Here is a 25893-nt window from a genome sequence, read left to right on the forward strand (position 1 = left end):
AACCTCACACAAATGAAAAAGTTACTAACAGAGACTTCGCATCGTTGGTTTCTCTGACTCTAGGGCTAGGCAGAAGGACACATCCCCTAAAATAATAAAACCACTCAGGGATTGTTCTGCAGTGACTCAGGTAGCAACTCTTAATAACCTCTTGAGAGCCCTATATAACTCTGGGGGACCGTCACCTTTTCCCTCCTGTAGGATGATGAGAGACGTACTTCTGGGCTGAGGACCTACAGTATTCTTTACTGTATTCACCTTCAGTCGGCTATGGAGCTGTAACAATGGATATTCTCCCTTCTCCCATGTGATACAACATGCCAGCTCTTTGAATGTATATATTCATTTCATGTTAGATGTTGTGCTGAAACCCTGAGACCTTTGAAATGGATTTACGATGACAATGGGTGGGTGAACCCACATGCTTTCTCTCTTTTGTTCAACACTGGGAGGAACACATGAATGACAGCCTATTCCCATGGGATCACTTGTAGGTTATAATGCCCACACCTTAGCTTCTTTAGTCATGGTGAGATGAAAAAGAAACAGAGCAGCTACAAGGAGGACCTTCAGATTCCAAGTAAAACCATGGGTATGATGAATGAATACTGTGACCAATATTCCATATGGAAAGAAGGCGTGAACTATTAATGCAGCAGCTGGAGGAGACAAGGGGCAGGCCATGTACGTTAATGCTCTACTACAAACCCCCTCCCAGTATGATCAACTGCTTTCTGGCAGCTCTACTGACCTTACACATGTGCAATTTTTAGTCACTCTTCATCTTGAGAAAAATATCCCTTTGCTATTTACGTGCCAGTAACAAGAATAAGCAGAGGAACATGTTTGTTCCTCAAGTGCTACATCTTGAGACTCAAAGGATCTTTACTTAAGATACTGGTGGACTTAAGGATTTGACAAATAATATATGGATTCCTGTGGATTATGTGGTCAGTGAAGGAATTTCAGAGTTCCCATTGTTGCTATTCAGTTTTACTGACCTGCTGGTCAGTCCTACCAAGACAGAGTTAGAGATAGAGCCAAATAATATCAGTTCAGGATTTTCCTATTGGTTTTTATTTAACCTGATGTACATACTACATAAAGGGTATTTCATTATATGCTCATTTTTTTATTCACTAAACAATGCACGTTACAGCCCTGTTGCTACCAAGAGCAGCTAAATAAAATTAACTGATTCAGTCAGTGTGTGAAACAAGATTCTCTCTAACCCATTCCACAGTGGTTTGCTCCAATGGCAGAGACTTTTCAGTGTTCTAGTTGGGGTTGCAATGCTGTATACAGCTACATAATTTTTACCCCAAATTAATGATGTCTGAGTTCATGGATTTCATACTTTAAAGGACTTTCAATAAAAAAGAAAATGTTCTTGGCAAAAGAAACAATTGTGTTTTACTTATGGTGAGGGTTATTCTCATTTGGGAAAGGAGTGCTGACAATCATATAAGGTTGAAATTATGGTGAGTTGTGTGTGCACAGAAATGTGGTTAAGAGCTTGGGAATCAGGAGATTTCTACTCCACCACCTACTAATGGTGTGACTTCAACAAGTTACTCTCTGCTCTGAGCCTGTTTCCTTTTCTGTAGAATATGAAACCCCAGTTACACAGTTACTAATAAGACCCTTGCGATTGTTGTGAGGATTGAAAGAGGTGAGGGAGGTTATCACTGAAAGCAACATGTAGAGAATGGCTATTCCCTGATGTGAGGCTGTGAATCAGCCCATTTCTGTGAGTACCAACTGGGTATGTTTTAAATGGTTCTATATGGCCTTGTCTAGGCCATGGCATCTTACCTTTCCTCTACCTAACAGATAATCCCATCATTAAAGTCAACCCTCTGGATACCATCAGAGTCAAAGTTAAGGATTATTACTTTACTGATATGATTACAGTATAGTCCTAAATAATTTAGCCCATATTTTCTATTGACTCATCTCATTTAATAATGAAGATACTAAGGATCAGAAACTGAGAGCTAATGGTAAGAAGTAGCCCTGGAATTCAGACTCCAGAGTTTGTGCTCCTTGCATCATATACATGCAACACACAACTGGCTGTAAAGAAACTGAGAAGCCATCATCTTTTGGTCTGTGCATGAATCTAATGGGATCAACAAATCAGTCACCCTGAATCTTGCAGCTCAGATATAAATCAGCCAGAGACAACTGATGCCACAATATAAAAATGTCATTCAAAAAGTCAGTAAAATCACATGAAAAGGCACTAGGAAATGTCATGCAAATGTCAGGGCATTTTCATCATACTTGAATACAGACAGGTGCTACCCCAGGAACTGGCAAACCCAAAGCATGTAATTTTGCCAAGATCTGGAACCACCCAGATGTCTTACAGTCTCAGACTTGCTCTTGAGTCCCAGATCTTGAGTGCTTGGATAACTGTGCCTCCACTTTCAAGCTCCTTCAAGGTTAGATCTTAAGGGGATCTCAGGATCTCAGGCTGTGCCTGTAAACCCTGCTTGCCTGCCTTCCCATCACTACACCTCAATCCAGGAGTCAAAAAGGAGGCCAAGAGTTCTGTATGTTCTGGATAGAACAACCCTTCCCCCAGTGGTCCACATCTTCATGAGCAAGTGTGAAGATGGGGACTCAGAACTCTGAGTATTCTTAACAAGCCCCCTCCCAACTCCCTAAACTCTAATTGCTTGGACCATCACCTTGCCTTGTACACTCAGCATAGATCTCATTATTCCCTCTCGGTCACCTCAAGAAGCCAGGACTCCCAGGTCATCCCTCACCCATCAATTCTGATCTCCAAAAGGTAACACTTCTCATTCATCACCAGTTCTATGCCCTAGCCCCAACCTCTGCCCTGATTCTTTTCCCCATAACATTCATCATTACACTCACGTATTTAAACTAATGTGTATTCGATTATCTGTCTCTGCCACCAGAATAAACATTCCATCAGGTCAGATTTTTTGTTACATTTTGCTTGGTGCTATACCTGCAGTTCCTGGCATAAAATAAGCACTCAATAAATACTGTTTGTATAAATAAATGAATAAATAAGTGAATGAATGAACTCTGCCACAAACTGTGGTAGCCACTAGAAGCTGTGAGTACAGTAAGTCCAAAGGCAAAAAGACTATGCCAGTTAGGATTGGGTGTTTGACTTCTTTCATATGTGCTATTACAAATGGAACAGTGGGCTGATGCTGGACACTGCACTCACTAGCTCTCAAAATGAAGATCTAACACCTCCTTCAAAATAAGCTGAGACAGGAAGGCTCTCTTGAATATTTCATGAGGACTTTGAATCTTGCTCAACCAAGAGTCCAAATACTCAGATAGCCTTGAGTCCATATCCCCATTCACTGCCAGTTCTTTCTCACTAAAGTTGCTGAATAGAAACAGAAGATTAACACTGGGTATAAGTGATAAGCCTAAGAGATATAAATGGGAACAACAAGGACCTACTATACAGCACAGGGAACTATATTCAATATCTTGTAGTAACCTATAATCAACAAGAATATACATATGTGTGTGTGTAAACTGAATCACTATGCTATACACCAGTTACTATCAAAAAATTGTAAATTGATAATACTTCAGTTTTTAAGAAAAGGGAGAGAAAGAGAGATGAGTGGGAATTGCAAAGGAAAAAAATCATCAAAATGTAAGAGAAAAACTTGAGACTGGAGATTGCTCCATATGTAGCATATGAGGCTCCCAATATATGTTTGGTTTTTTTTTTGGCTTTGTTCTTTACTGAAATCCAGTTGATTTACAATGTTGGAAATGTCTGTGAGCCTCTTTCTGTTTTGTAAATAAATTCTTTGGTGTCATTTTTTTAGATTCCACACATAAGTAATATATAATATTTGTGTTTCTCTGTCTGACTTAATTTAGTATGATAATCTCTAGGTCCATCCATGTTGCTGCAAATGGCATTATTTTATTATTTTTTATGGCTGAGTAGTATTCCGTTGTATATGTATATACCACAACTTCTTTATCCAATCACCTATTAATGGACATTCAGGTTGCTTCCACATCTTGGCTATTATAAATAGTGCTGCTATGAACACAGGTGCATGTATCTTTTTTGAAATAAGAGTTTTCTCTGGATATATTCCTGGGAGTGGGATTGTTGGATCATAAGGTAAGTCTATTTTTAGTTTTTTGAGGAATTGCCATACTGTTTTCTATAGTGGTTGCACCAGATTACATTCCCACCAACAGTGCAGGAGGGTTCCCTCTTCTCCACCCTCTCCAGCAGTTACTGTTTGTGGGCTTTTTAATGATGGCTGTTCTAACTGGTATGAGGTGATACCTCATTGTAGTTTGATTTGCATTTCTCTTATAATTAGCAATATTAAGCATCTTTTCACGTGCCTATTGGCCATCTGTATGCCTTCTTTGAAGAAATTCTTATTTAGGTCTCCTGCCCATTTTTGGATTGGGTTTGTTTTTTTGTTATTGAGTTGTATGAGCTGTTCATATATTCTGGAAATTAAGCCTTTGTCATTCACATCATTTGCAAATATTTTCTCCAATTCCATAGGTTGTCTTTTCCGTTTGTTTATAGTTTCCTTTGCTGTGCAAAAGCTCCTAAGTTTATTTAGGTCCCATTTGTTTACTTTTGCTTTTATTTCTATTGCCATGGGAGACTGACCTTGGAAAATACTGCAATGATTTATGTCAGAGAATGTTTTGCCTATGTTCTCTTTTAGGAGGTATATGGTGTCCTGTCTTATGTTTAGGTCTTTAAGCCATATTGAGTTTATTTTTGTGTATGGTGTCAAGTGTTCTAACTTCACTGATTTACATGTGACTGGCCAGCTTTTCCAGCACCACTTGCTGAAGAGACTCTCTTTCTCCATTGTATAGTCTCACCTCCTTTGCCAACAATTAATTAACCACAGGTGTGGATTTATTTCTGGGCTCTCTGTACTGCTTCATTGTTCCATATGTCTGTTTTGTGCCAATACCATGCTGTTTTGATTACTGTCATTCTGTAGTATTGTTTGAAGACTGGGAGTGTTATGCCTCTAGCTTCATTTTTTTCTTCAGTATTGTTTTAGCAATTCTGAGTTCTTTGTGATTCTATATAAATTTTAGGATTTTTTTTCTAGTTCTGTGAAAAATGTCCTGGATAATTTGATAGGGATCACATTATGTCTATAGAGTGCTTTGGGTAGCATGGCCATTTTAACAATATTAATTCTTTCAGTCCAAGAAAACATGGGATACCTTTCCTTTTTTTCAAATCATCTTTAATCTACTTTATCAATGTTTTATAGCTCTCAATGTATCAATCTTTCACCTCCTTGGTCAGGTTTATTCCTAAGTATTTTTTTATAAGATTATAAAAGGGATTGTATCTTTAGTTTCCTTTTCTGGTATTTCATTATTAGTGTAAAGAAATGCAACAGATTTCTGTAGGCTAATCTTGTTCTGTTACCTTGCTGAATTCGTTTATTAGCTCTAGTAGTTTTTGTGTGGCGCCTTTAAGGTCTTCTACATATATTATGTCACTCTTATATAATGACAATTTTACCTCTTCTCTTCCAATTTGGATCCCTTTTATTTCTTTTTCTTGTCTGATTGCTGTGGCTAGGACTTTCAATACTTTGTGGAATAGAAGTGGTAAGGATGGGCATCCTTGTCTTGTTCCAGATTTTAGCAGGAAGGCTTTCAACTTTTCACCACTGAATATTACACTGGCTGTGAGTTTGTTATAAATAGCTCTTATTACGTTGAGATATGTTCCTTCTATACTCACATTGGGAAGAATTTTTATCATGAATGGATGTTGAATTTTATCAAAAGCTTCTGCATCTATTGATGATCATGTGGTTTTCGTCTTTTCTTTTGTTGCCGTGGTGTATCACATTGATTGATTTGCCCATGTTGAACTCTCCTTGTGACCTTGGAATGAATCCAACTTGATCATGGTGTATAATCTTTTTTATGTGTTGTTGGATTCTCAATACATGTGTATTTAATAAATGTATGAATAGATGTTGAAGCGTCTAATGGACAGGCAACAGATTAGGGGAAAAAAAGAGTGATCTCTAGGAGAAAAGAATTTCACTACTTGCAAGCCTTGGTTTCTTATTTCTTTGAATGATCACATTTCAAAATGATATAGAATCATCCTGAGAAGTCTTTACAGATTATTGTAAGGGATAACAATATATCCACAGTAAATATTAGAGACCATATAAATCATATTATTCAGAATACAATAACAGAATAAATTAACCAAATGATTTTGGATGCATATTATTCTCAAATGTATTAGTCTTAATAGTCTTACTAGTGTTTATAAAAACAATGAATCAATGTATCCTTCATTGTTAAGATGAGTCATCACTTAGTATTAATTCCTTTATTTTACCTATTACTTTACATTCAAAAATAAGACACAGCACAGTGACAGTGATGCAGCTGGCCTAGAAGTTGGGAGCTATGGATTGTGCTTGGGGTTTGGAATGACTTAAGTCCTAGGGACTTTGCTGTGAACTGCCTGCTATGGCTCAAGCATTCAGTAAACTACTTTATTTTAGTTTTGGATTTTGAAAGAAAAACTATGCATTACTTGAGAATTTTAGTAGTTATACTTCACTAAACTTTCTGTCAAAATACTTCACAAATATAAATCAAATAATGATATGGCAATATTACGTATTGGATATTAGCTTGCTACAGGATGACTATCTGGATCTGGAACTACCCAGGGTAGCAATATGATACAAAGGGAAAATGTAAGTGCAGTTTTTTCATATCAAAATGAAAGGCTGACATGGGCCTGAATTTATCTGCACTTCAGCCTAAACAACAGAGAAACTATACCAAAGATTCTTTTTTTCTTCTAGGTTATCCCACTTCCTCTGTCAACTTAAAATTTTTGTTTGACCTAAGGTTTTATATGTTCTAGATAGTAAGAAGTGGCAATCAGTAGATAATTACATATTCAAACTTATTTATGATTGTATATTGTACTTATGTATTTGTTATTTCTGAACTTGTATTTCACAGAACCATAGATTTCCTGGGTTAGGTAGAAGCTTAAAGCTCATCACCCATTTACCTTCAGCAACTATAGGAACTAACATGCAATTTTTCTTGTCTGAATGTTTATAATCAAGACATGTAGACAAGTGAAGAAAAAGAACAGAGAAAAATGATAGAACAAGAAATTCCAGAAATGGGTATGTTTTCTTCTTCTCTGCTATTGCTATTACTTTGGGTGACATAGTTGCATGTGTATTTTTTTAAATAGGTGTTGTAGTCCCAAGTATAAAAAACACATGTAAAGCTTTGATGACGGCATTTTTAAGTTATCTCATCTTGACAATGGAATAATTTTGATAGCTTTGTTATATTCATCTTTACTTTAAATAAGGAAACGAAAATGAAACTTCAAAATGCATCCTGTTGTGTTTAGCCATAATGTCAAAGCAATCGAAAGAATTTTTATCACAGATGGTATACAACAGTTAGGTGAATTAAGGAGGAAGTCAAGGTTTTCATTTCTAATTTTACTCTTTCCTGCAATGGACATCAGACACCTAAAGATTCTATAAAATTTTACAGTTTGTCGTAAATACAGAGTAATGTATATATGTCTATCTCTGTGGGGAGTGTTGTCTACTTCCCTGCAACTGTTACTGAGCATACACAATTAGCATAATCTACGCAATACTAGAAACTTCCTTTGTTATTTAGAAAGAATTCCCTGGCTTGCATAGTATTTTGTACTAAATATTTTCCAAGTCTCGGGCAACATGATCTTCTTGTGGAATCCACAGCATGAAACAAAATTCTCAAACAATTTCATTAAGGCAGCTTATCTGTTTTACTTTTTCCAGGTGCCGTGGGGGTGTTCCTGCTGGTATCATTTGCATCAAGTTTGGAACTAATGAAAATCCAAATACAATTAGAAAGGGAGATGAGGAAAAAAGAGATTCCAAATCAGGGTGGATCCTCTTATTATGCTGGAGGGAAGAGGACTGTGATGCATCTTTGATAGCAGCAGTGGAGGAAATGAAACACTGATTGCAAGCCAGGTTTGAACTGAACATTAATATGAAGGAAATCAACATTATCCTGATTACTCCATGTGAGAAACAGATGCCATCCCCTTCTCTTTCTGCAGAGGTAACAAAAGGCACTGCGCCTGCTTGGGGATAATTAGGTAGGAATAACACATGATGCTTATACTTACGGTAAGAGGAAGGGGTTACTGAATCATTATCAAAATTTCAGGAACATCCAAATTTTTGCATAAGCATTAGGTTCTGATTTGGGGGGTTTTTTGAGGGGAAAAAAAATTCCCTTCTAATCGGCAACTGCTTAGTGCATTTGTCAAAAATATAGTGTGTTACTAGGGCCTAAACAGTTAATGCCTAGATGCCTCCCTCCAACCCCACATTCATAACCCATAACCCAACACACACACACACACACACACACACACACTCTCTCTCTCTCTCTCTCTCACAAAAACACATTCATTCCTAATTGTTCTTGAAGATTTCAAAGACTGCTCTGACTTTCTCCATTGTTTTATAGTATCAGAGAATGATTTATTTACTCAAGCTTACAATTGCTTGATTAACCCCCACACCCCTCTTCTTTCTTTTCTGTTCTGGAAGCTCCCTCCTCTGAGCTCCCACAGCACAACATTTATCCAAATTAGCCCAAGGAAAAGGCTGTGAGCAATGAGAAAAGCAGTCTTGTTTCATTAGTCTTTGCATTCCTGCTCCTTGTCTAATCACTGGCAACAAGCTTTATTTTCTTCTTCCTGCCCTTTACTCCTCTTAAGATGGCACATGTTATACCTTCTAAAATACTGATTTTTGTTTCAAGGAAAATCACTGCAAATAGCAGAAGAAAAATGTATTAAACAAACCTTTCTGTTACATTGAATTTAACTATATATCCATAGATTTGGTCATAACATTCCTTGATACTATAATATAATAGAGAACGTCAGAGCAGTCTTTGAAAGGCTTGCCACTGGAACTTTTAAAAAATGTTACTGGAGAGAATAAATGTGGGGGATCAATGTGGTACAATAAATGGGAAAATAATATGATTGTATAAATGCAGTGTAAAATAACAGACAAAATTTTCTTATGAATATACCTCTGCACATATGTAATATACATATATATGTAAATTTCACATATCAGAGGGGAGAGCTTACATTTTAAATTTGACAGAATGAAAGAAAATTTGACACATTTCATCCAAACCTGCCTTCTTTATAAGGAATACAGTTAGCATATAACTCAAATGTCTGCTGAAAACCTCTGAGCACTTGAAATGAGTCTTAAATTACCTCCACACAATCACCTAATCCTTCTCCCCTTCTGCCCCTCCCCAAACCACAAAAAATGACATCCATAACCCTCATAGGGTGTCAGATCCAGGCATAACCAAATAGAATATGGACAGAGTAAAAGTCTGTAATAAAAAGTCAGCTCTGTGTTCACAGGCTGACCGAGTTGCTGCTGGAAAAGGTGCCTTGATTAAACCTACCAGAGCCTCATTTCTGGCACATCTTTGACCAGTTAGGCAGGCCCAGATTCTGCCCATGCTCTACAAACCCTCATTCCTCCCAGGGAATTGCTCTGCCTCTTCTACAGCTCCTCCTCCTCCAATCAAGGGTCTGACACTGCCCATTGACCACGTTTATTTTTCTGCCTTTTGGCACCAGGAGCTTGTCTGTTGTAGGATAAAAGTGGAATTCTCTGCTGTCTGCAGGGCTTTCCCCAGGGAACAGAGCATGAAACCCAAACTTATATATAAAATCATATCCTGTTTGCAAACATCATATTCCCTTCGCTTCTCACTAATCTGGTCCTGTAAACCCCAGCACAGCTTGAGAGCCCATTCCTCATCTAAACAAATGCCATAAGCCCCTTTATACTTTTACAACCATGTCAAAAAATAATATTGCCTGCCAATAGTGATGTGATTGGAGTTGCCTCCTCCGAGCCATAAAAGAAGTGCAGAGTCTGTTATCAATTTCTCTAAGTGTATCAGGGGAATTATGGGTCGATTCAGTTCCAAGTTATAAATGACAACTCAAAAGCCGCAGAAGCGTTTGAAGCTGGGAGCTGATGACGACATTATCATAAAAGCCTGCTCGTCCTTGCTTTTGTGGGTTTTTTTGTGGCCTATCAAGTGCAGAGGAAAAAATAAGGCTGAGAAATGACTTCAAGATTTCTTCACACAGCAGCAGGTCAGATGGCTAGGAAAATGATCACTATTTTTAGTGATATACCCTGAGGAGTGAGAACTAAAGTGGTCCTGCACTGGCTTTTGTTTCCAGAGTCCCTTAATTATCTGTTTCACTGTATGATGACCAAGTCCTGGGATTTGGTAAAATGTTCTTTTCAATTGGTGCATTTTCTTGTAGTGCAATCACACAGTAATCAGAAATGAGTCATGCCATAGTAACTAAAACAAAATGAGAACCAAACACAAAGGAATTTGGAAACCTTGAGGCTGTTACTCAAAATGCAATTCTGGAGAGCACACTTGAAAGGACCTTAAATACCATTCATCCATTGAACTACTTGACCAACACACTGTCGAATTATCGCATGCAATTTTAGGAGGAAATTTAATGAGAAGTAGAGAGTTTTTAATTTCATGATGTCCCACGTACACCCCTCAAAAGCCAATTCATCCATCAACATTCAGCAGGTATAAATTAAACCCATCTAGTAGAAAAGTATATATTCCAGGTAACTGGAGTTTATCTTAACAACTGGGAGCCTTTTGTAATTTAAACCAATGGGTCCATCTTATATAATATTAGCCAGAAGAGTGCCTTAAGACAAAAGCAATTTCAGTGGTTTCTAAGCTTGCTGGAGTGCGCCCACGTTGCTTAGCTGGACCAATCCAAGTTCATATTGGGTATCTTTTGTATATTTGGGTTGTCCTGGAGGTAAAAATTTAGACTGATAGAAACCCAGAGGACCCAAAGTTTCTCTTAGGACTTATGTCAAAATCAGAGCTCTTAAGAGTCAAGATGGTTCCTAAATGTCTAAGAACATAATTTCGTTCCTAAAAAAAACACTGAATCAAGCTAGTTCTCTAGGGTATCAGCAAGTGTATGATATACACACACATACACACATTCATCTAGACCTACATAAACACTACCAGAAAACCTATAAGCCAATTTAACGAACAGAGGTACCTCTCTCCAGCCCTTCCCAGCAGTGATGGAGTCAAACTAAGCAGGTCTTACTCTTCCTGCCTCTGCTTCTCAAGCTACACTTACCCACTACCACTGCTGCCACCACCCAGATTAGGTCAGTTTTATTCTATGACACTCACTGTGCCAGAAGCAGTAGTCACTATTCATTTCTTGGGCACTTCTAAGAGTTTACTAGAGCAGTTCTGGCTAAAGAATAAGAAATTACCTTGGTATGGGCTTAGCACAGTTGAGTAAATGTACTTTGTGTTCAAGGGAGAGTGAATTATGGGCACAGCAGAGGTTAGACTTGGGAAGTGGGTCCTAGAGAGCTGTCCTCATTTCAACTCTGGGTCATGAATTAAATATACCTGTAAATGAGTGGGGGTTTGATGACCACCACTCTTTTAACAGCTTTGATTTCCTCCCTATCTCCATACCCACCAACTAGTCATTAGCTTTGTTTCATTCTTTGCCTCATTTGCAGGTAATCAGCCATTTTCTTAATGTGGCCACTTGGGATGTTAGAAAGTAAGTGCAAAAGCCAATGAAACCCATTTTAAGAGTCAGTTTATCCTCTGCTTTCTAGAATGATTTTGTAACCGCCTGGTTTCACAGGAAGTTTGCTAAAAATGAGCACGGATTAATATGGGATGGTGACTGTCCTATGCTGGGAGCGAAAAAGCATAGCTCACTGGTGAGCTGCCACAAAGGGGACCACACTACACTAGCCACACAGCTGCAGTGCTCTGCTCCAGGGGCTGCAGCTGGCCTGCTGAAGATGAAAGCCTTGGAAGGACCTAAAATAGTCTTTTGGAACTCCTCCACATGGACATGCACGTCAACCTCATACTTTCAGTCTTTCATCCTTTAATGTGTAGCTTCAGGAGAATAGCCTCATGTTTCTGAGCTTTCAGGTTCTCATCTACAAAGTGGTGTTAATGACTATTTTACAAAGTTGTTATGAACCTCAGTTGTATGTTGATAAACTATAAAGTCCACATAGATACTGGTTGTAGTTGCCATTCCTATTTCTGGAGGGCAGAGTCATAGGTGAAAGAATAGAAAGATTATCCTTGCTAAATCCAGCATCACCAAAATGATAAAAATTATAGATGAAAATATATGGGATTCCCCTCTATAAAATTTAGTTATAGCAAACTATTGCCTAAAACATATACAAAACTAGCTATATTATTCCGCTTCAACATCTGAGAAACCTAACCGATTTAAATTCCTTAGTCCTTGGAAATCTGATCTAGAATTATGTTGTCCTAACATGACTTAGCACTCAGTTCTACAGGATGATGGTTTGTTACTGGTAAGGGTTAACTTTAAATAGATTGCAGGTTATAGGGTATTTTCTAATCATCCACAAAAATGGAGACATTTTTCTTCATATGTCATTGGATTTGAACAAATTTGTCCTTGAAATGTGGTATAAATATCCTGGATCAAAAAGGCTTTGTTAATTATTGAAGACAAAAATGGCCCCGGGGGTTCACAAACAAAATGCCCCACGACGTCAAGTGCTTTGTGAAGTTTATGCCACTTTCACCAAAAACATAATGCGTGTGTATACTCAGTATGATCCTACTGAAAACTGAATTCTGCTGTAAAACTGTGCTAAACCTTCCATTACGAACTTTTCTCCAGTTTTATAAAAGTCTAGCAAAGTGGCTTCACACAGGACCGTACAGTCAGAAGAACCCTACACTTGGTTCAATTCACTATTTTCACCATGTTGAAATTCTTAATAATTTTTGAACAAGGAGGTCTGCATTTTCATTTGGCACTGAGCTCTACAAATCACATAGCCATCCTGAACTCCAGCATAACTTTTACTGAGAAACAGGCTTAAATATACATGAACAGATAAATCAAAGGAGATATTTTTAGAAGTTTATGTTACTTAAAAGCAGTGAACAAACTCATACTTACCCCAAGTCCACCACAAGGTAATGAAGAAAAAAACTTTTGAGAGGAGTCACCTATACAATATGAAGACACAAAAAAAGTGTAATTTAAGAACATAATTATAGCTTTTAAAAATTTTGGTATTTATTAACACATAATGTCACATGGTATTATCCAGTTGACTCAGAAGAAAACTGATCAAATTTTAGTCAAGAACTCAAAAGAAAATTAATACAAATAATATTACATGTAGAGTCTATTTCCTCATGTGGAAAAACATACCTATGAAATTTGAGTCTCAAGATTTAACTGCCCTACACATTGTAAATATATTACAATACATTTTTTATTAATAATTTGTTATAAATAACTCAGCTAGTCCCTCTAAAGTAGTGTTTGAGCCACAGGGCTACTGAAATACACTTACTTTTTTAAATGTTTCAAATATTAAAACACTTATTCAAGTATACAGACTTATCTTTAAATTCTACTTCAGATAGCTAAGACCAAGTATACTATAAGCCTATCCAATATCCACAATTTTTTAAAAAAACAACTCATATAACACTATAAAAATAACCTTTTGGGGGATCAAGGTGATATACATATAACTATATCTTCAAAATACATGTCAAAATCTTACTTGTGACTATCTTATAGAATTGAGATTTCATGAAACGTTTAATCATTTTTGTTTACCTGCATTTTCATTTTCTGCATTATCTACTACATGAATAGAAAAAACAAAAATAACTACTCCTAAACCTCTAAGACAAAAATCTATCTTGCAAAGTAATTAAAGGAAAGGCAGTGGGTATTTCTATATCATAGCCAAATATCTCTGAAGTGACTCAGCTGGGTCACTCAGGAGATTAGTGGTAGAATCAGGTACAAACTTCCATTTCATCCTATCCTAATTCATCTGTTCTATCGGCAATCAGTGAAATAAAAAATAATGAAAATTGAGAAACAGGTTTGTGATGGAAGTCACTAGTCATGTCAGTAAGTCTAAACAGATTTTACTGTCATAGAAGAAAGTTTATTTTGAAAACAATAAATCCTGTAAGTTGATTTTTCAAATGCAATTGCTAACAGATGGAAAATGATAAAGAAAAATATAAGTGCAAATGAAAAAATAAATATCTCATATATAAGGATATTCATGAAAAAAAGATAAAAAGTCAACAGAAAAAATAAACAAAAAAAATTAAAACTGGAATACTTAAATCAGTAAAAAATAGATTTAAAATTTTATGGATAGCTTGGGGAGGGGTAAAGTTTTCTTAGGTTGTTCCTCATAACAAAGATATTTCTGTATCCAGTGAATATTTAGAAGAATATATTCATGTCACATGTGAAATTAAAATGTATAATACTGTATGCTTTAATGTCTGAACTCTTCATTCTTTAGTCAGGGAAGAAGGTTAAAGATAACATCACAATGTGATAAAGTGATTTTTAAAGAATTTCTTAAAAATTATTAAATACTAAGAAAATATAGAAAACAAATGATACAATGCTTCAGGAAAATCTACTTCAGTGCTGTTTAAATAATACCAAACAACCAAACTAATTGATACTTTAAATTTAGTAGTGTACAAGAAATTTTTATTTCACTGAATTGATTTGACTTACTTTTTAATAATATGATATTCTCTTATCCATGGACTGAGATCTGGCTAACCACAAGATAATGAAAACTGGTAGTAAAAATGACAGGAATATTAATGCTAAGGAAAAACTCTCACCAGAAATGATTGGAGAGAATGTTTTAAAAGTGTCACCTTACAGGGTCTAGAGTATTTAAAGAGATAAATGGTGCCTATTTTCAAATTTAATTATTTTATAAGCTATAGATGTCTTTCAAGGTACAAAGACTGATGGATTCAGTCATAATGAACTTTTATTTAAATCCTTCCAACTCCTAAAACGTAACTATCAAAAGTAGTGGTATCAATTTAACTCAGAGAATTCATACAATTGAATGATTTTCAATTCACTGTGTGTGCATATGGACAAACCCCACCCCCACCCCAACGTCTGTGTTGGGAAGGACTAGAGGAAAAATAGAATGTATGGGGGTAAAAGAAAAGGCTAAAGAGAGAGAAAATATCTTGATGGTTATGAATTTTTATACATTCATACATGGCAGCTTCAATCTGGTCTTTTAGATATAAATAAAAAACAGGCCACAAGAATTCAAATTTCATAAAGATCAAAAAAATATAAAAAGTTAAACTTTTAAAAGAATGGGATTATTCACTCAGAACCTGAATTAAAGAAAATCAGCCAATTTTCTGGATTCATGGGATAAATTAATATAGTTCAAAAGTGTCATCAAAGTTGAATTTGGTGCTTGATATCAATACCTAGCAATGCATCATCCCTGTTTACCTTTACACATGTAACCTGTACACCGTGTTGACAGTGTTGCCCTGATTCCTCAGAGGTGCCTTTGAAAATCCACATGTGTATGTATCTAAAGTTAACTCTAAAATCATCAACTGCATGAATTTTATCCCACATTAAATATGCAAAACTAATGAGATAAATGGTCAATTTATTTGGATTAAAACTGTAACAATTAAATTATTGGTACTTGGTGTTTTCAAGCATACATACTTGAAAAGGGCCTTTGTCCAAGTTCTAAATTATATATGAGAATGAGAATATATGAATATATATATTCTTTGTTAAATCATTACATTTTAAAATGATATATATACTGATTATTCTGAGAAAATTAGTTTTGTTCAAAAGTGTCAAATTTCATTAAAAAACAGTGGTATTGCCATGTTTCATAAGTAAAGCAGTTTGGAGTTGCCAAAGTTTAAACTTCATTTCTTTTACAAATACGTCTTTACTCTTAAAATGTGGAACAACTAGGTTTTTGGAACATCTCTCAAACACCTATGTGTAAATTTATCCTAACTAAATCCAAAGTACCTAGTCCTATGCCTAGGCTGATTTACAGTTTGAGATAACAGTTTAAAAAAAATGGGGTGGAGGGGAGTTCTACTTGTTTTCTCTTAATTAAACCAAAAAATCAAAATGGACATAGCTTCCTATCTTTAAAATGCATGAATATTTCATTTTCAGAAGACCACGGAAGTTACTGTCTGGTTTACTTCACCTTTGTGATAAACTGAGTGAGATGATTAATTCATGTCAATGTAACGACACTTAATATATAGTATGCATAGCAAAATAAGTACTTTATATAAAGATCTGCATGTGCAGAGACTGATACCTTTAACAGAAAGAATTAAAAAAATACAGAGTATATATGTTTAGATTGACTCATTTGCCTTTATATTAACAAATAACTTTAATCCTACTATAAATTGTTTTTATCATCAAAGTTTCATAATATGTTTTCTAAAAGTTGAGTGATCTTTCTGCGCTCCCCTTTCTGTTGATGTCTTGCCACCTTCACACGTGCACATGCACCCACACACTCAAACATATGCCTTTACTTTGTGAGTTTAGCGATGCCTGCCACTTGTTTTAAAAGGGAAGACTTTTAGTATTGTAACTGGTAACTGTTAATTTCCCCTTCTAATTGCTTTCCAAGATGCCTGCCTACTACATGTCATGCACTTGCTGTTGAATTGTTTAAGATTAGTTAACATTAAACCATTTCGAAGAAATACTGAATTGGGTGAGAGTCCAATAATATGAAACTGACACAGGTTTGTTTGAAAGAAAGGGCCAAGGAAATGTCCTAAAATGCCTTTTTAGTTAAAACACTTAAAATCTAATCCTTCTGGCATACATTGCCGTGTCACATATATTGTTATTTCGTCATAAAAGATCATTAATAAACTTGGTTAATATAATTGTCTTAGCTAAAATAAGGTTTTGTCATGAACTTTCTTCAAAATCTGTTGTTTCTATCACTTATATAAAATTTATATAAAGTTGTGAAGCATAAATTTTATTTTAAAATCTGATAGTAAAATTTTGAAAAAAATCATACATTAACTAAAAATTATGCTTATTGGTTTTCTAGTCTCCCATCTATTTTACTATTTAATTTCATAGTTAAAATATGCATTAAATAGATTACATTAAGATTTTAAACTGCAATCTTACTATAAAATAGTGTTCTATGCATAGGAATATGGACTTTTCACCTAACATAAGTTGTATTATGCCTTTTGTCTGTTAGGGTCATAGAAAACAGAACCAAAAGGAACAAAAGAAATGGGAAAGATGAAGATAAATTTGCATAAAGAATGTAAAAACCTTTCTTTAAAGCTTAAAAACGTAAGCAAATGCAACATTTACTCCTGAAAGCTAAAACACTATGAACAAACACTATTGAAATACAGGGTAATTTGAAAGCAAACATCATGAAACTTGCACTCTCATTTTTTCTAATGTAGAAATCTTAATCCATACTGGCTTCTATTGCAAACTACTCATTCCACAGAGCAATGATGTTGGAAAAGCTGATTTTCTGTCACACAGCTTGCCAAGTATTTTGAACTGACACCAGCACTGACTAATGATAGTGCTGGAATGTGCTGTTCTCAGTAGAATGGAGGCTCATACAGACCTAGAAGTGTCCTGGGGTCCAGCTTCTGTCCGTCCAGGGGGTTGGTGCCATATAATAGTGAGTGATGTTCAGAATGAACAAGCTGTATTTCCTCCAGGCTGGCTTTTCGACCTTGAATTCGCTGAAAGAAAACAGGAGAAGCCTACAGTATTCCACTGACAACATTTAGAAGAAAATAAGACCCCAAATCACATTTAAGATGATTAATAATGGGCTGAGTTTCATCCTGTAGGAATGTGACACTGATTTGCTTAGTGAAGTACCATAATAATATCTGAAAAATGAGTGTATGCAAGGTTCAGACCCAGTGGATTGCTCATGCCTGAACAGTCCACTGACATAAAGTATATTCTTCTTTGGCCTATAAAAGATAACTAACAACAACAACAAAAAATAGTTAACTCCTTTGTGAAAGTATCAACTTAACTAAAACAGGAGCTACTGTTTACCTGAGAAGTAAATTGATCAAAATCTTACTTTACATTCACCAGAAGAAGTTGATGAAACAAATACCTTATTGTTTCTTAAAGGATATAAGTAAGTACCAATACATTTTAATGTATTTGATTATTACAAATACGCTGATCACTTCATGTGTGGGTACCTCACAGTAATGTTCACCTAGACCAATGCTACTCAAAGTACATTCTACACGACAGATGACAGTTCAGGAACTGTTTGTGAATGGTCTGTGATGAGGTCTAGACAGAAATTAAGAGAAAATACTTAGAAACTTCTATAGTAACTTGACAGAGTATTTTTGTGTCTGTTGAATCTAAATATAACCTTACATGTCTTCAATTTTTATTCCACTATTGCAGTATTTCATTTTTCATGCTTTTATAAAAGCATTGGTCTGTGGAAATTAAACAAAAACAGTAACGGTTGTTTAATCAGAGAGAGTTTGAGACACACTAAACTCAGTCAATATTTTTACACCCATGCTAGGCAGAAACTTCCACTTCAACTAACAAAGAATGGTCCTTCAACACAGACAAAACTGTACATTAAGTTAAACCTCAGTCAGTCAAATGACAAAGCTTTCTTCCTGGTCCCATTTCTTAGTTGGCACATCTTTGAGCCCAATAAACATCATGCTGGTGGACAAAGTTAATCAGCCTTACTTTTTAAAATTACTATGCTTCCTAAAATTACCCAGATAGCATTATATATTTCATTTAAAATATGTTTCACAACAAGACACTTGTAAGTTAATATGTAAGCAGAGAATTTCAGTGAAATTCAAAGAACATCTATTCAGATAATGCTGTCCTCCCATGTTCCTGACCATGAATCACCAGCTGACATGGAAACATCAGGTGACAACAACACCTCTCTCAAAACCAACCTCCACATTCAGCCTCCCTAGTTTAAGGTGATGTGGCTGTGGCTGTGTGGTTCACTGAGGGGGCGGGCAGGGAAAACCTCAATACACTGACGCTTCCTAGAGGTTTGCTGGGTAGAGGTATTTGTCATTGAAAATAAATCATCATGTCACAGTGAGAGAGGAATAGCTGGCGACCTGAGGGGTAACACGAAGGCAACAGGAGTGATGTAAAACAGAAACTTCTCAACACTGTGCCACTATGTGCTGAATAAACAAACACTTACGGAATTTGCTTTGTCACAGCATTGAAGTTCCCTGTTTTTGACGCCCTATTTACATTTTTTAGAAAAATAAAAATATGTTTTTGAGAAATTACCCCAGGTAGGTGTTGAATGTTGAAATTAAACCAGGTAGGTAATGCTGAAGACAAAGGCAAATTTAATGACGGCTATCTGGTCAGCCATTGCTCTGGTCAATAAACAAACCAGTTACTGACTTAGGTGGCTTGATGGTAAACACTGAATTTGGAAACATTTATGGAAGATCAGAACAACCAAAGAAGCAGAATGACAAGCAATGAGATAAAATGAGAAAGAGAAAGTTCAAAGTCACTATTAAAGGGAACCATTTTAATTGTGAGATTTCAGCTGGTGGAAAATCCCCCAAGATAAATAGTGGTAACTCCACGGTCTGAGTCATCTAAAATTGGAATGAGCAACATCAGACTGGAAACCAGACTGTGGCAACCAGTCCCAGTCTGACAGAATAATGAACACCATGAAATAGCAGGGCTTCCAGCTCTCATTTCTGTGAGTCTATGAAATTCATAGCCACTAACATGTTATATGCTGATATAAACAGCTAAGTCTCCGATGCAGCCAGCTCCATAGCTAACAATCGGACCCACATGTAGACTAGTGTCATAAAGCTTCATCAATTTTTTCCCTTTTCTCTAAAGATATTTTGCTCCTGGTATCACATGAAGTAACATTAATAATAAATATATCTTTATGTTTTCACAGACTAGCCATTTATTTTTACATACCATACATTCCAATGCTTGTCCCAACTCCTTTCTTATTCTCCCATAGCCCCACTAGTATTCAGGCTGAATGCTCAATCACACATTTGAAAAATAATCTGCTAACAAAATTCAATTATTGACAGTAGCTCAAGTGCTGATAAATCTTAAGAGGACATCTGCTGGGTCTCAGTCATCACTTGTGTACCATCAGTTAACTGACGGTAAGAGGGAGAGCATCTGGTCCAGCCCACTTAGCTTTTACTTATTCTAAGAGTATCCCCTCCCAATTTTCTCCTCGTCACTATTAAAATGGAACAAAGTGCACAAGTTTTCCCCTTTCTCCTCCCCCTCCCAACTCCTAGCTCTACTTCTCTTTGACTCCCAGGAAGTAATTTACACTGGCTCTTTTTACTATTACAGAATATGTTTCTCACAAAATAATTAAATATAAGTACTAATTCTTCACACTTTCTGCTTCTATGGCTGCTGGGGAACAAGACCACAGGCAGGGTGTACATGTTTCTACAGAAGGACAGCAGTGAAAACCAATTCAACATGAAAAATGTTTCTAGCTGGAGAAAGGATCTGGAGAGAGCGTGTTTCGAGGTTTATATCTCACAGGGGCACTGCTATGGGAACTCCGTGGATGATTAAGTTAAAACTTGTGAAACAGCAACAATTTTCCTTCCTTCTTAACACATAGGGTCTCCTGGAGTAGTTCGGCCTCACTCCTATTAGATGTCTCAAATTTGTCACATTAAACGTTTCCTCTCAAATTGAGGTCCCCAATAGCTTTCATTTTCCAGTATTATAATCAGTAATTCATTAAGTTACGTGTTTGTGCTTAAATATAGACCTTTTTGTTTAATCCTGTCCTATTTTCTATTTCCTGTGTACCCCTTATTCCTTCAATTTTCTCATATGATGCTCTCGAGTCAAAGGTCAATAGCATAATGAGGCACAAAACAGGACAAAGTGCTCTGATAATTGTAGTTTAGGGTGATATTGAGTTCCATTCTCAGAGATATTCAGTCTGCAGGATATCTATCTAAAGTCATCTGTGATTCTGACCAAAAGAATTTTTTAGAATTGTGAGTAAATTTGGACACTCAATGCATATAATGTAAGGCACAGTGTTCATCTGGGTACTTCCAACTTGAGATCCAAATAAAGGTCTTAAACACCTTGCCAATATTGGTCTAAGAAAGCAAGCTTATAGCTCTACTTTCATCTTCTTATTAAAGAAACCCTGTGATGGAGGATGTATTCATTACTATATTTTCATTCTCTGTGACTTGCACAGTTTCTTCCCTGACAGTAGGAAAGGAACTAATGTGCCCCGAGAGCCCACTCTGTGCTACGCACCTGAGGATATGATCTTATTTAGATCAGAGCCCCAAAAAGTCTGCATTCAGGTTTGAAGTTTGGCTGAAGTTGTTTAAAATGACCATATCATTGAGTCCCACAATACACCATGGCTCTTTCCTAAAGAAATAGTCCTTCTGAATTAAAGCCTGTTAATGCAACCTGATTATAGAAGGAATGTTCTGAACATAATCTACAAAGTCATACTGTGACAGGATAAAATGCAGCCTACCCACACCCACCCACACACAGAGCACACACACGGTATAGATTCTTTTTTTTTTTAATGCCAAGGAGCAGGGAAAAAAGGAAACAGTTCTATTCCTTCCCCTCTTGTGTTCAAAGCCTGGATTGAGGCCAGTATCCTAATCAGTTCTCATTGGCCCTGGAGGAATCAGAACCTTTTGTAAAATATAATAAAGGGCATAAAATCATGATAAAATGCATGAAAAAGCAGTGCCTTTGGTTAGGGAACTAGAAATAATTTAGCAGAACAGATGGATTGCATTGGTTTGGTATTATTGAGGACATGAAAGGGCTCATTTTGTGGCAGTTCTGAACTAAGAGAAAATGTCCAACTTAAATTTGACAAGTCAAAGTACCTGCCTTTGCTGGGGGAGACCCCATTTTCTTTAATCATTTTCAAAGTGATGACATATTAGGCAAGAATTTCCACTGAAATATCTCATTTTCTGAAAATATTTCACCCAGTGTCCCTAAATATAGGGATGCATTTTTGTCCAAAATTCACAGGGCTGCAGACTTACAGAGTTAAAGAATCATAAATGACTTATGAGTGTCAAAGTTACCCTGTTACAAATTCCATGCTTAATGAATCAGTTCACGCCTATTCATTATTCTTGATACACTTTTTCTCTCTTAAACAAAACAAAAATCAGGTCTCACTGCTCATGTCCAAGCTTACCAACTGAAGTATTCAAATGCTACAATCAACTGCTTCTTTAAATGTTACATAAAAGTTGGTTTCTATCTTCTCCCTCCACTGCATTCTCTCCTTCCATCATCTAATAATCCCAGATTTTTTCTTATAAAGAAAGGGGAATGAAAGTAGGAATGAGGCTACTAAGCAGGCAGGCAGCCCAACAGGCCCTTGGTCCTTTCTGCTGGTTACGTGAGAAGAAAGTGAATTGCATGTCAAGAGCCCTGAGTTCTGGGTTCTGAATGTCGTGTGTCCTTAACATGACTATATCCTGCTGTGAGGAACCTTTCTGGATCTTTGCTTCTCCATGCATAAACATAAGGCGGTTTAACTGAACTACTCTGAAACCCCCTTTTAGTCCTAAAATGGTAAGTGAACATGGTAAGCCCTAAAATGGCTATGTGAAATTACCTTATACACAATAAAAACTCAATAAAATATCCTTTATTTTGATTTATACATTTGCCTTAGGCAAGCAAATATAATAATTGAAGTGATAAAGTACCATGGTTGAGGAAGACAGATCTATGAGGGTTTTCAAAAGGACTCTAGCTATTCTTTTGAAGCCCATTTTTTAAATGCTTAATCATAATTGGAAAATAAAAGAATTTTTTAGAACTCATACCTAGCCTATGGTAACTGCAATATGATGAACACTTCGCCAATTTTTAAAAAATGTGCATGGAGCTTCTGAGCTACCACCACCTTTGTTTCTCAGGTAAATGTTTGCCTCTGTTCCCCTCCCATCTCCAAATATTTGACTTCTGTTTGTCTCTACCTCGTTAAGTTCACATTAAGAAGCTGAGTTTGTTTTAATGATTTTTAACACTGGCTGTACCTTAGAATCATCTGCAGAAGTTAAAAAGGTATTAATGCCTGGGTCATACTTCCAGAGCTTCTAGCTAACTTTGGTTACTACCTCAACGTGCAGAAACTTAAAACCACCCAGTAGATTTAACAGGCAACCTAGGTCAAGAATCACATGCTAGAGGGAACTGTCCATTCTTCCCACTCATAAGTGAATTCAAGATACTGACATTGTATTATTAATCAACACTTGGGACCATGGAGTAGTTAAAATAAATGGTTGACAAAGAGAAAGTTGGGAAATAAAAAAAAATCTATTCAACCTCCAAAAAGACAAATGCCTTCTACTTGTATGTAATACTGCTTGATTCAGTCATTACAATTTATTTTAAAATATTTCAGGACAGGACAATTTCAGAAGTACTTCAGAACACAGCAAGTCCATTCAATAACAAAGTCTAGGTGGTAAAAAGCATATGTACCGTGTATTTTTTTTCAATTTTATTTCCACCCATATCAAATTATTCTCATCAGAAAGTAAAAATGTTATCTCTTACTGTAACTGCTCAATTTTCACAATTTTAATGCAGTTGAATCTCCTACATTGTAATTTTTTTTAAACATTGTAAATAAACATTTTTATGATTTCGGTTAAAACACTGATTTTTTAATAATAATAATGTATGAAATAGATTTGTCACAATAAACATTGTGTTAGTTTAGAATTATAATTTTTATAAGTTTTTCAGATGGTTGAAAAACATATAATAATTCATTTTTGTTAATAAACTTTAATGCTGCTGTTTTTAAAAAAAATTCTGTATCACTTTCCAAATGGACTCAGAAAGGTAGCCTTATTTCCTTTTATTGGTTGTTTTCCACATTAATTCTTACTTTTTTTTGCAAACTGAAAACAAAAATTCCAAATCATCTAAGTTCTGATTACAGGCTGCACAAGTATTTTTAAAGTATTTATCTGCCAGCGTCCACTCTACTGTGATATACAAATCTCTTTCCGAATAATGACACCCTGGTTTACTCATCACATCTGGATCATTTGTACTGCTTTCCATAACTGCAATATTTTTTTAAGACAATTCACAAGACTCTCTATTTGAGTTTCTTACTGCTTTGTGGTTAGATTCTAAGACACACACACACAAAATTTTTTTTTTTTTTTGCAAACTAAACAGTAAGCTGTTATGTGCTGCCATCTAGTTAGATTACTCTATAAAACAAATGTTTAATTGAATTTCCATTAACTTGCAGAATTCAGTACTTTGTGGCATTGATGTCAGAAAACCTGCACATTCCAAAAGTGTTTCTCAAAAGAGTATTATATTTCTTTATTTAGATTCGCAAAAGATATTTTTAAATCACCTGTGTGTGCAGGATAGTATGCTGGAAACCCTATCTTTGAGCTCCTTGGCATCTTTGAGGTTTTACACTAAACCTGCCCTCCACTTTTCTCTTTGGAACTGCTGAGAAGTCCCAGAAGGGGCAACAGTAGCTTGGTTTTGTGTCCCAGAATTGTTTGGTAATTACTTTACGTTGGCACTTGAATAAAGGAGTTAAACATTTCAGAACTGCATGTTGCTTATGGTTTTTACTTATGAATTAAGCGAAACAAAGTTACTCAATATTAGTCACAAAGAGGCAATGCAAATTCCATATAATGTGTAATCCAACAAAAGCATTATAAAATATTATTATTCTCAAAACAAATGTGAGAGCAAGCAAATGTCTGTGGGTGGCTTGGTGGGGCTGAGAGTCATGAGTGCTTCTGGAAAAACAACTGCAAGTGCATTTCTAACAGACGACGGGTCAATCTGCAATTTTTTTAAGTACAGAAGAGCACATTCTTTTCTTCAGGGGCACACACACTTTAGAAACCCCTGGCTACCTAATCAAAGAGCTTGTTCCTAAAGAGGACACCAAATGACCCCTCCAGATCCATTTCTTATGGTGACAAGAAAGCTGCTGGTTTTGCTTTTTGCTCCCAACAGAATCACTAAAGTAAGTATGAATGATTCAGTCGGGGAAAAAACTAAATGGTATTGGCATAAAGGAGTACCAACCACCTCAATTTTTAAAAACAGTGCCATGTCATGACAAAAGAAGTTAACCCATGTAACTGCTGTAACCTAATATAACGAGGACTAATGTTTTCTCTGGCTGCTAATCAGGACTATTACACACAGCCAATTTACACTATAGCTTGCAAACTAAAAGCAGTGTGTTTACTAAAACATCCTAAACATTTTGTCTACTCTTAACCAAAGAAAGTGTTATGTTCCGAATTAATTTCTTAGCCACCTAATTTCATATGACATTAGAGCTGAAAGAGATCCTAGCAAATATCCTGTCTAACACCCTCACCTTACGTATGGGAAAACCGAAGATCGGTAAGGTTAAATGATTTGACAAAAGTACACAGATAATTAACGGCAGGACTGAGGTCATACCTAATGTTGAACAATAACCTTTGAGGAAACCCATTTTGACTAATTTTCCAGATTGATAAAAGAAGTGAAATAAGTTTGATTTGTGGATCAGTCTATTGTTTTAAAACAAAGAAGCCCTTTTGATATTTTCAAATTGCCATCTTTTCTATCATAATTATTGTTTAATTGCAAAACCGACTACTTCATTCACTGAGGAAAGCAGACTTCTCTCTCTACGCCAGCAGAATTGAGGCTCCTTATCTTTTTCCCCAGTGAAACAGTAACCTGAATAGACAAAGGAG

The 25893-nt window shown here is 36.0% G+C and overlaps 1 protein-coding gene across 2 annotated transcripts in view; it reads right to left on the reverse strand.

The window, feature by feature from the left end:
* HDAC9 (histone deacetylase 9) overlaps positions 1 to 25893 on the reverse strand; it is a 644065-nt gene that overhangs the window by 196942 nt on the left and 421230 nt on the right. For both annotated transcript variants that reach the window (XM_032483885.1, XM_006190149.3), the window contains 2 exons: positions 17685 to 17805; positions 13148 to 13197 (listed from right to left, as the gene is read on the reverse strand). In XM_032483885.1, the coding sequence (XP_032339776.1) occupies positions 13148 to 13197; positions 17685 to 17805 (171 nt within the window). The remainder of the gene's footprint in view (positions 1 to 13147; positions 13198 to 17684; positions 17806 to 25893) is intronic.

Source organism: Camelus ferus, chromosome 7 (genome assembly GCF_009834535.1).
Source record: "Camelus ferus isolate YT-003-E chromosome 7, BCGSAC_Cfer_1.0, whole genome shotgun sequence".
Taxonomy (NCBI): Eukaryota; Metazoa; Chordata; class Mammalia; order Artiodactyla; family Camelidae; genus Camelus; species Camelus ferus.